Below are 12,193 nucleotides of genomic sequence, written 5' to 3' on the forward strand. Positions count from 1 at the left end.
TTGACCACTGTCTCACACTGGATGGTTCAATCACTCATCTTACAGGAGAGGGAGAGGGAATTAACAAGCCTGGTTTCACTACAGACTACACTGAATGGCCACTCCTCTGATCCAAATCAACAGAATCTCAGCAAAAGTGAAGACATCAACATCATGAATTACTGCCCTGAAGACCAACTTCATCTGCTCTCGGCCAAAAAAATGAAGATTTGGTGGGAGGGGAGAGATGCTGAGAAAGGGGGCCCAGTAGCCTCTACGGTCCAGGAACTATTCTGAGGTTCATACCTAAACTTGAATTATAATACCCAAATGAATAATCCAAACAGATCTTATCTTACAGTGAAAGGATGTTTTCCTATATATAATCACACAGAACATCCATTTCAGGTAAGTTAACTTAGAAACACAAAATACCAAACACCCTCCTAACTAAAAGAGTGACTGCAACTTTTGCTTTACTTACAACAGCTGCTCCTCTGCTTTACCACGTCTCCTTGTAACATTTATTACGATGTCAGGTGATCGAAATGCCCCTTTCTGATAACATCCACTCTAAAGCAAACAAACCCCTGCCTCCTTAAACCTTCCCAAAATTATCCAAAGAGGTACTAACAACCTCTTACTGAGACAAAAGATAACAAACCCAACCTGTGGGAGGGACACCTAAACATGTGAAAATTTCAAGAAGGAAAAAATGGGAAACAGTATTTACATACGAAATAAAAGAGCAAAGAAACCACTCACTAAGTTACCTGTAGATTGTTAGCGCTTTGAGGGAGAGTAATTTCAGTCAGCTTAGGTGGGCAACCTCTTTAAGAGTTTATCTCATCTATGGGAATCAGTGCAGAAGGTGATGATCAGCTGTGATATTTAGGAAGAAAATTCTAATGGAAGAACTACCAACGTACTGGATTAAAAAGAGGCCTAAGATAAGGAGACTAATTTGAGAAATACTCATCAGGGAACTAAAGTAAAGAAGAAACGGTGATATCAAGGGTTCCAACAGGGACATCTGGTAGATGGTAACAGGACAAAATAGGAAAAAAGTTTTAAGGTGAGAGAGGAGGAAGTTGTTAACGAGCGGACTTCTATGGGAGTCCCAGGTGCATTAACCTACAGGCAGTGTCATCTCATTCACTCAAATATTCTGGGGCTACCATCATTAGAAACTGTGCCAAGGCTCTGCAAAAAAGTTATAGGCTAAACAGCCAGAGACTGCAACTTAACATGCTTGGCTTATTTCTACTGAACTCAAAGTTCTCCAAGGAGGAAACTTATTCATCTTTAATAAATCCAATGTGGAGAGGCAGAAATAATGGTAGAAAGAGATACTCTGTACTGTACAGTAAGTGGTTTTCACAACACTTCTAATACACAAACACAATTTTGCTTGCTCGCAACAGATTTAAAGGCTATTGGCAAACTGCATCTCCCAGTGAACAGATTACCTTTCAAAGATTTCATACACACCCCATTGCTGTCTCACTTTTTCTCATTACTTCTCTTAGTCATGAGTCAACTTGGGACAGTCTTAATATTGTTCGTGTAAATAAAACTAGTTTTTAGTCTTCTTTCTTCTTCCCAGTTTCCTCAATGAGGTCCCCTTCTCCTCTTTTTCAGTGGTGAGACCTAACCATTGCTGATAATGAGTGTGAGCAGTCCACACCTCCCTCCAAATCACATTAAGTGAAATCACGTAAATTACTGCCATCAACAGGCAAAGTACTTAAAAAATGCTCAGTAGTCACCTTCTTAAATCTCTACAAATCTATTGCTTCTGATTAAACCTACTTTTTCTTCAAGCACAAGCAGAACAGATAATTTAGTCTCTCCTGTTGTAACTTGTCATTAAGTCACTCAGTTATGTTTGATCTTTGCAACGCCATGGACTGCAGCATGCCAGGCTTCCCTGTCCTTTACTATCTCCTGGAGTTTGCTCAAACTTACGTCCACTGAGTCAGTGATGCTATCCAACCATCTCATCCTTTGTTGCTCCCTTCTCCTCCTGTCCTCAATCTTCCCATAACACATTATTGTAAATGCCCACACAGTACTTTCAGCTATTACAGGATCTGTAAGATCCCTTCCAACTTTGAAAGCCAATGATTCCATAACAGGCCTGAGATTTTTATTAGCATTTTAAACAGCTTTCAAGAGCAAATATTTTCCAATAGTCCAAACACATAAATTTGGTGACAAACTGTTATCAAGCTAGGAAATTCTACAATGCAGTAAATTATTTTAAGATTGCATCAAATAATTTGAGTAGATTTTACAATGATTTCTTCAAGAAACTTTCCCAATCCTTATGTTGGTTTTTTTTTCCCCTTAACTCTGGAATTAAAATGCAATTCAACTAAAACAAGTTATCTATTGAGAACTACCAGGACCAAGGCCCTAAATAAAGTGGAGGATTCAGTTCAATAAGACAAGGTCCCTGCCGGCGTCTAACAAGGTTATCTATACCCTCTTCCTGAGTAGTGTTTTGTATAGAGTGCTCTCACACCTGCACTCATTTTCTCTAACTAGAACTTCAAGACCTAGCTCAGATCACACCTTGCACGTGAATCTCCTTGCTTTCATGTTCTGTGCCACTTAGGCTTGAAAGCTACATACAGCCCTGGGTTACTTATCTTTTTACAAATGTCTTAACCATTCAACAAGCATGCAGATAATACTGAAGGCAAGCACTAATCTTCAACTTTTTGGAGTCCCTCTTAGGGAATTTAAAGTGTCTTCTAGCACAAACTATTCCATAAGCCTAACTTACAACTGAAATTTAAGGTCTTATTCTTAATGTCCCCTGGTAAAAGCCTTGGTGAAGTAGAATATGGTAGTTAAGAGTTTACGCCCTGAGGGTATCTGGAAATCCTAGATCTACTACTGTCAAACTGACCTTGGGCAAGCACTTATTGCCAGATCGAAGTTTCCTCAACTGTAACAGAGACTACTTGTATCCACTTTATTAAAGCTGTAAGGATCAAGTGTATAAAGTCCACAGTAAGTATTAACTATTACGTACATTTATGTACAGAGAGATAAAACAATGGTAAAAAAATTTTTTTAGCTTTTGATTCCCTGTAATAATTTAATTCAGTTGGTGGTGAAGTACATGAAAATAAAAGCAGAATATCATTAGTTACCTCAACCCACTGAATATTCAGGATTAATATTTATAAATGAAGCATTTGCTTTATTTGTGCATATTAAAGTTTTCGTTCTGTTATCTACAGAATCACCTAGCACTAAGCCTTACCATCCCATCTTCAAAGAATACAGAATACTAAAGCACGAAAGAAAAAGGACCCTAGGTTTTGGTTTTCTCTCCCAATAAATTTGAGCCTATAATTTAAGTCCTACAACAACAAAAAGATTCTTTAAAAAATGCTGACATTCCAAAATTTAGAAGCCTGCATCCATTTCTTTACCCCCCTTCACATTAAAAAACTATGTAGTTATTCAGAGACCTGAAAATCTGGTTCTGTAAGGGACATTTTGCAATCATTCATGTCCAAGTTTCTCAAAAGTAAAAATTTAATCTCAAAGTAGTCTGCCCAAGATATCAGATAGCTTACAACAAAGAATCCTACATAACTAGAACCTGTATTTGCGACTAGTAGTCATATTCTCTTTGGATTCCACCACGAGGAAAATGATTTTTTCTTCCTTTTGGATGTACTGTTTTCTTTCCCCCTTAGCACAAGGTAGTCTGCATACATTAAGATTTTCTATAATGTTAATTAATCTTGTCCTCAAGATCCTTCTAGCATTAGGTATTTTAAAACATGTGACTACAACTATGATATTTCCAGCAAAATAAAGGAGTATATAAATTTATAAAGACAAATTAGAGAGCATCATTTAAAAATAGAACAAATATTCAAATACAGAAAAATCTTGTACTTGACCACAAACGCTGTTTTAATTAATCTCTTAAATGTCAGTTATTTAATATACATAGTGCTTTGGTTTCAAAGACTTGTCTATTACTAAATGGTGTGAGCATATTACAAGTCTTTTTTATTACAAGTCTTAAAAACATAGTTATTAAGAGTATCTTTATGACAAATTACTGAAAGTCAGTTACTGTTCCTAGGCATATCTTCTATAATATTCACCAACTATTAGAAATATATCATTTTTAGGAGATTAAGTAATCCTCCAAGCAATGTTTTGATTTATTCAAGCCCAAACTGGTAGATAACCCTTATCAGGTTCAACACTGAGTATTACTCTTCCACATAATTTGTAAAAAAAACCCTCAAGCATATATGTATTACTTTGTTTTACAAAAAATGTAAGGAGGCTTCCGTCAATAATCACATATACAGTATTATCACATGACTTGATTTCTGTATTTTCAATGGCTTGTGTGGAAAGCAAACAAAGCTCCAAAGGGAAACAACATTCTAATCCTTTAAGGAACAAACAACTTTTATTTCCCCCAATAATTTTTATTTTCACCCTAGAACTCACAAACCTAAAATTTATACCCCAAATAATCGTCTCTTCCCAAAACACTAAAATATTTATTATGAGCAAACTAATTTTAAAAGTTTCTAAAGGAATACTTAAAAACTCCCTAGGTAGCAAAACTTTTTGAAAATCATTCTTGGATTTGAAGCCAAAGAACCAAAATGTATTTCATTGGCTATCTTAATACACCGGCATATCAATTTAACTAGCAACACTATTATTACATTTTTCATAATTCTTACACAAACAGAAAACATTTCCCCCAGGACCTAAGGTTTGGGTATGTTTTCAGGTTTTAAAACGTACTGTTCATACCAAAAAAAAAAAAAAAACCCTTCGGCCAAAATTCAAATTGAAGACTATTTGTTTTTCCCTTTAAAACGCACAGAAAATACAACCACTAGTGAACAAAACAAGTATCAAAAAATATAAAAACCCGCTTCAGATTGGAAGCTTATTTAAATTTAATTCGTGATGGTACAGAAGGCGGGAAGCAAGGAATATAACAATTACTACCGTGCAAAAAAAGAAAGGAGAAAGAAAAGAAGATAATCTGTGAAAATATAACAATTCTTCAATATGCATGTGACGAAGGTCTGGAACCAACAGCACAAGTCTCCAGGAACAGAACTTTATAACAAACCTTCATATTCACCGCCCCCATATTAGAAAACTCCTTGCAATAAGATCCATTTGTTCCCTATACTTTTTTGTTTAAGGTTCAGCAATTCACCTTTCTGGCAGTAATTTTGAATATAAGGAAATAAGACTGAAACCCTGAGTTTCTGCTTGGGTTTTTACCTGCCAAAGAAAAATGACGAGATGCTGGCGGGAAAACTCTAGGAGTCAAGTTTCCACCATCCTGGCTCCCCCTCCACCTTCTTACCACCTTCACTAAAGGAATAATCCAAAGAAAAACTTTATAACCCAACCCCGAAGACGGGAGGAAAATCAAATCGTTCAAGCAGAATGCACCTAGGCCCGCTCACATCTGCGGGCAAGGAGACGCAGCTGGGACCCCGCGTGGGCAGCAGCAGCAGCTCGGGCCCCACCAGCAGGGCGGCCTAGCGCCTCTGGCAGGCCGGCGGGTAGGCCTGGTCTCCACGTCTCCAAGCCTAGAGAGACTCCCTTGCCCACAGCGGTGCGTGCTCTCGCCCCTTCACGCTACCTGGGACGCGAAGTCACGTCCTGGGAGGGCAGAGCATGCGGTGGGGGCGGTGGGGGACGCAGAAGGGGCCTTTGACCGGAGTTGGGCAACGGCCTAGAGGAAATAACGGGGGGAGGGGGCTAGAAGGTGGGCGAGGGAAGGGGCCTGCTGGGACCGGGGAGCGGAGGGTGGCCTGGAGGCGTCGGGAAAGCCGAGGAACCAGTTAAGGCCAAAGGGGTGGGGCAAGGCCTGTGTGAGGGCCAAGGCCGCGGATGGGGGAGCCCGCCGAGGCGGACTGAGGGTCGGATTTCGGCCTCACCTGAAGTCCTTGTCGCTGGATGTCATTTTTTCCAGCAAATTGGAGATGTGGTACGAGGCGCTCGCCATGTTGACGGCCTCAATCCCGCCCGCCGGCGTAGCTGGTGCTGCTGCCCGCCGCCGCTGGGGCTCCTCCTCTCGCTCGCGGCAGCTCCCGCTTCCAGGGTCGCAGCGCGACGCAGACGCTGACTAGGGAGGCGCCTCGGCAGGCTGCCCCCTCCCCGGCAAGGCGTGGGCCTGTCCCGGGGGAAGCAGAGGCTAAGGGGCCGGCCTAACGACGGCGCTGCTCGCCGGAGAACGGGCTCATGAGCAGCGTGGAGTACAGCAGGGACTCTCCGAAGAGTCGGACACTTCCACTCCCTCAGCACTCGTTCCCTAAGGCAAGAGGCCAACACCCGCCTCCTTCGCTCCGGGGGCAGGCACGCTAGACGCGGGACGCTACGGAAAGCTAAGGTCAGAGTTCACGGAGGTCTCCCCACGCACGCTGTGGAGACGCCAGATAAAGGGCAATCCTGTTGGCTGAGGCCCATGTCAATCTACACGTGATCCGCCCTTCAGAGGCCTGCCTACAACCAAAGGAGCTGATCTCGCGATACTTAAAAGCGACGGTTAAAGGACCGGGTGGCCAGGGGTTTGAGGATACCTTCATCCGAAAAAAACTTGTTTCCTGTACGACAGTAAGAAAAAAAGTTTACGATTTTTGAGGCGCACAAGGCCTGGGAATAAAACTAATTAACAGGTTAGCTTGGGGAACCAACAGAATAATTATTAGAAGGAGCTTTCCTTTGGAATCGGACGCGGGGCCTACTTCGCCTTAAACAAGATGGTGTAATGTTGCCACGTGAAAACCACAAACCCCAGAATTCAGTCGGCATGTTATACTGGGTTAGGGTATGATTGGCTGGAGAAATTTGTAGCTTCTTTATTGGCTCCCGTGTGAGGCGTGAATGCTGGGATTTGTAGTCTGGCAAGGCAGCCGTGCTGGCTAAAACCTTTGGAGCGCGGCGGGCGAGGTTTCTGCAGCAGATTCGAATTTTCTCCTACAGCTGTTTTTTGTGTTATGGGGTGTCTGCAGAGCTAGGCTGCTGCGGTCTGGGCAGGCGCATTGCGGCTGAGTTGATGTTCTTGGTAGAGGCCTAGGAGCGACTTCTAGCACTCCTCCAGGAGTGGGATAGTTGCCTCATTCTCAGAAGGCAGCCAGTGCTTCTGCTTGGGCTCTCAACGTGCGTTGAAGAGCCAGACCCCTGAAGGAAGAGGGACGTAATAAAACCGACGGCCATGACCGATGATTGTATTCGGGGCTTACTCCTTTTTAGAATTACTAAACGATTGCCATCTGTGTGCAGCATTTGTGGAATTGAGAATCCTGCAGCTATTTCATTGTTCCTTAAAACATACACAGACAGTAATCGGGTATCAGGTACCAGATCACGTGTGAAGGTGGCCAAGTTTTTATCGCCTTCATTCGAATTGAAACTAGCTAAAAGGCCTTCCTAAAAAAAAGAAAAAGCCTAGTTAAGAGAGGAGGAAAATACAGTCTCGATCTGTTATTGCTCCTGTTGGGAGAAAAAAAATTTAGTGGCTTCTTCCAAGTGTTCAATCTCAACATTTCTCTACCATTCTTTCCTATATCACCAAATGTTACTTTAGTGTCTTAGAAAAGACAAGACATAGGCAATAACAAAATAGATGAAACATGATCTGTTCTCATCATTCACATTTAAATGTCATCTCATTACTTGTTTACCATTTTGTATTAATACTGTTTTCCTCCGCAGTAGTACCATATCTCTTCCCTCATTTTTACCCAAGTCTGCTATTACTAGGTCCATGAGTACTTCAGCCATAATTCCTTTCTGCTCTGAACAACATTTTCAGAGTATTTAATATAAACTATACACACACCACACATCACTCGCAAGCTACTCATTTAACTTGTGTGAACCCCAAGGCCTAAAATCTCAATAATTTAGTGATAACCCCCTCTTTTCTCTAGCCCGAATCTAGTAAGTCTAATACATCTAATAAGTCATGTATCTGCCTTCTGTGTGTATAAATCCTTTCATTTATCAATTTACAACTGGACTATAATATTTGTAGTAAGACAGCTTAAATTCCAATCCTGTTTACTGCTACTTATTAGCCGTTTTAGGCAATTCATTTTAAGCTCTCTGAGCCTCTGTTTCTTGAAGGGTGACACAATGGTGGACGGACTCTTTCTCAGTAGGGCTGGTTTAAGAGTCAAATGAGCCTTTGTCTTAGTCTGCCAGGATGGCCATAACAAAATGGGGTGATTTAAACAAGAGAAATTTATTTTCTCAACAATTGTAGAGGCTGTAAGTCCAAGGTCAGTGAGCCAGTTTCTCCTGAGGCCTTGGCTTGTAGACAGCCACCTTCTCACTGTGTCCTCACATAGCCTTTTCTCTATGCACCCATATCCTCCTATCTTTGTCATAAGGACACCAAGCATAGGGCCCCACTTTTTAGCCTCATTTAACCTTAATTGTATCCTCATTTAACCTTAATTACCTCTTTAAATGCCCTGTCTCCAAATACTGTCACACTGGAGGTTAGGGCTTCAACATATGAATTTGAAGAGGAGGGGCAGGATTCAGTCCATAGCAAATATCCCATATAAAGTGCTCAGCACTTTGTCTGAACATAATAACAACTAATTTTTTCACACTTGCAAAGGTCATGCAAAGCATCTTATAAAAGTTGACTATTATTATTACTATATTCTCTGTCTTGTCCCTATCCCAAACCATCCTACATAACCAGTTTAGAGTTTGCCGAAACTTTGTTTTTGTGGTGCTTCTCACCAATTTTATAAGTTCCCTGGGTCTCTGCTACTGAATAAAGTTCAAATGTTTGAAATCAGTGACTTCCTTCATCTGTCCCTAATCCTTTCTGATCTTTCCCCTACTATTATAATATAGGAATTGCTCAGGAATTCTGCTTATAGGAATCTGCTTTTTAAGTATGAGAGACGCAGACAGGTTAAGAAACTTGCCAGAGACAGCATTGAAGAGCAATCAGGATTAAAACTCAGGCAGTGTTGCTTCAGAACCCATGCCTCCAAACGTCTATACTGGAATGCCTCTCACCTCCCCTTTCTAAGATCTTGTACCAATCATCATGTTTATATGCTAGCCTCCAACTACAGTGTAAGTTCTTTAGAGTTTATACCAACTTCAAATCACTTCTGCTCCACTTAAGTTCTTACCCTGTGCCAAATTCATAGTAGGCACTCAATAGTACTTAATTTTATTTTGTATTCTTGACCCCTTAGAGGTTTAATTTGTATATCACTGAGTATAGCTTGTCACTCAACAGTGGGAAAATGTTTTCCTTTAAGAATCTATAAATGCTAAATTAATGATAAGTGCAAAAGAAAATAAGTCTAGATAAGGCTATCTTCCTAGAATTTTCTTCTTGGCCAGTAGTTATAATGCAAAACTGAGGCAAGAAATTTGATTTTTAAAAAACTGGTGGGATGTTCAGAGAGAACAGCACTGAAACAAGTATACTATCAAAGGTGAAACAGATCACCAGCCCAGGTTGGATGCATGAGACGGGTACTCAGGGCTAGTTCACTGGGAAGACCCAGAGGGATGGGATGGAGAGGGAGGCGGGAGGGGGGATCGGGATGGGGAACACATGTAAATCCATGGCTGATTCATGTGAATGTATGGCAAAAACCACTACAATATTGTAAAGTAATTCGCCTCCAACAAATAAAAATAAATGGGAAAAAAATTTTTTTTTAATAAAAAAGAGAATATACTAAAAAATGGGGTCTTTCTAGCTGTTGGGAGGTCCTTCAAATATGAATCAGTAGTTTAGCTTGTTTCTCATTTATTGTCTACACTGTGCCAGACACACCCTCCTGTCTATATCAGGACCACCTTGGGAAGAGAGGATTCAAGGAGAAATGTGGTTATTAGTTTGCAGAGTGATGGGTCTTTCCTCCTCTTCCCACTCAAAAAGAAAAAAAGAAAAAGAAAAACCCAAAGAAGAAAACAAAAGAAACCCGCTCAGAGAAAATTAGTCTCTCTATATGAAAAGAAAGACTTGGAAAGCTTTGAGGTTTGCTCAAGGTGTTATTCCAGGTGAAGGAAAATATTTGACAGAGTGCATGAGACAGCAGTAATCAGAAAACAAGAGAGAAACAGGTCATATAGGTGCCCCAAAGCTTCAGATTAATCATCCTTTGGTTGGCCACCTATTGATCTATACCTATTTGAGGAGGGCAGAAGAGAAATGGAGGCTAGAGAGGGATATTGCATTATAGCAGCTGCATTCCCTCTTATTTTTAAAGATACCCACCAAGGGTGGGTGGCAGTCACCCCTTATAGAAGTGACTTTGTCACCATTATCCTCCAGTGCCCTCCATCTAGTGTGGCAAGGATGCATGTGTCTCCAGTGGGCAAACCAAACAACTCCCTCTGAGGGATTGATAAATTGGCTTGAGTGCTCTCTCTCTCTCTGCCATGTGGAGACACAGAAAGACGGTAGTCACCTGCAAGGTAGAAAGAGAGCTCTATGGTATTTTGTTATGGTAGCCCAAGCCAACAAAAGTCTGCAGCCACCTGATATATTCAAGCATAGAGTTTCTTAAGGTCCTGCCCATTACCATCTCAAGGGAAAGAGTACCATAAAACATATTTTGGTAATCATTGTTCCATTGCTAATTTTTTTCTGAACTGAACGCTGAACTGGTGATGTGGAAGAAGAGGGTCTTGGTAGAGAATAAGTTTAGTTGACATTTATCTTAGTACAGCCTTATGCCAAGTAAATGTGAACTGTACTTATGTCATACATTTGCTGTAAATTGAGTTAAAGGAACTAAGGAACATAGAGCTATTTTTTCAACTAGTTATTAATTTTTGAAATATAATTGTTGAATGTCAAAGCTGATATGTTAATAAGGGAGGTGAAGGGCAGTTCTGAATTGTGTTTCAGTATAGACAGCTTTGCACACAAATGAACAGATACAAAATGCTTCCTATTACAGATCATTTATCAATACTGAATTCAACTTTGGTGCAAAAGGAAGTAAATGCTCTACAACACTTATCTTAAGATTTATTCCCATTTGATTAAAAACACCCCAACAACTAGAGTTTTTCCTATAATCTACTGTCTTCTATATAACTGATAGAAGTTCTTAATTTTTAGTGGCACTCTAAATCAAATTTAATTGTCGTTCTGTGAAGGAATTACTCTTTTAGAGATAGAAATACATTTGCATCATATTAGATAAAATCACAAAGATTAAGTCACAAAGTTTCTTCACTTGGAATATCTCCCATTTCTTTCTCACTTTTGACTTTTGTAGTAATATTGACCATCATCTGGCATTTTAAAATTATAACATTTTCTGATATGAACTTATAAAGGCACTGTCCAGGATTTTCAGACAACTAAAAATAGAACTTTTTAAGTGTAAAGCTGGTTATCAGTTTTGGCAGAAGGATGCAGAAGAAAGGGCTAGAATTCAGCAAATGCTGCATTTTGCTTTAAATACAAATGTTTGCTGACGATGACTTGTCCTGTTTCTTTAAAAGATAATCTGCTACTACCAAGTGAAAGTTTTAATATGAGGGAGTGGGGGGGAAAGTGTGAAAGACTGAAGAGAAATCCTGAGCCACAGAATCAGGGATTGGAAAAAAATCAGAAAAAATAAAATTGAGGCAGGGGAAAATTACCAATTTTAGTGAAAACGAATTTAATGAAATGGTACTGAGATTCTATCAGCAATGAATATTTATACGGTGATATTAGTCCATTATTATTACTTATACTATCAGATAAAATGGTAAAAATATCACCTTCTAGAAAAAAATGCCATATATTTTTTGCTCTTATCATTTTGGAAAATACAGACTTTTCTGTGTGATCAAGTAAACTCTCTTTGTACTTCATGGAGAATGCAATAAAATTTTCCATCAATCTGTAAGTGTGAGAGCTTTGTTATAATGGAGGTAGTTATTAACATTTAAGATAAGGTGCAACCTAGAATTGGTTTAGAAGAAAATGTTTATTGATTGAGGCAAACTATTACTTTTAACAGTATAACCAAAGCTTAACACAGGAAAAAATATTTGCAGAACATTTATTTGACAATGGACTTGTATTTAGAACTCAGGTAACTCCATAATAAAAGACAGAAATCTATGCTTAAAAATAAGCAAAAGATTTGAAAGACACTTCACTGAAGCAGCTACAGGATGACAAATAAATGAAAAG

The 12,193-nt window shown here is 39.8% G+C and overlaps 1 protein-coding gene and 1 long non-coding RNA gene across 4 annotated transcripts in view; one reads left to right on the plus strand and one right to left on the minus strand.

Moving 5' to 3' along the window:
- Window positions 1-6,305, minus strand: part of CAND1 (cullin associated and neddylation dissociated 1) — a 36,034-nt gene extending 29,729 nt beyond the window's left edge. The window contains exon 1 of the mRNA XM_020900485.2: window positions 5,943-6,305. Within this exon, the coding sequence (XP_020756144.1) occupies window positions 5,943-6,010 (68 nt within the window). The 5' untranslated portion in view covers window positions 6,011-6,305. The remainder of the gene's footprint in view (window positions 1-5,942) is intronic.
- A 111-nt stretch (window positions 6,306-6,416) lies between these two features.
- Window positions 6,417-12,193, plus strand: part of LOC139030862 (uncharacterized) — a 55,163-nt gene continuing 49,386 nt past the window's right edge. For all 3 annotated transcript variants that reach the window (XR_011483299.1, XR_011483298.1, XR_011483300.1), the window contains exon 1: window positions 6,417-6,680. This is a non-coding gene — a long non-coding RNA (uncharacterized lncRNA). The remainder of the gene's footprint in view (window positions 6,681-12,193) is intronic.

Source organism: Odocoileus virginianus, chromosome 24 (assembly GCF_023699985.2).
Source record: "Odocoileus virginianus isolate 20LAN1187 ecotype Illinois chromosome 24, Ovbor_1.2, whole genome shotgun sequence".
In the NCBI taxonomy this organism is placed as follows: Eukaryota; Metazoa; Chordata; class Mammalia; order Artiodactyla; family Cervidae; genus Odocoileus; species Odocoileus virginianus.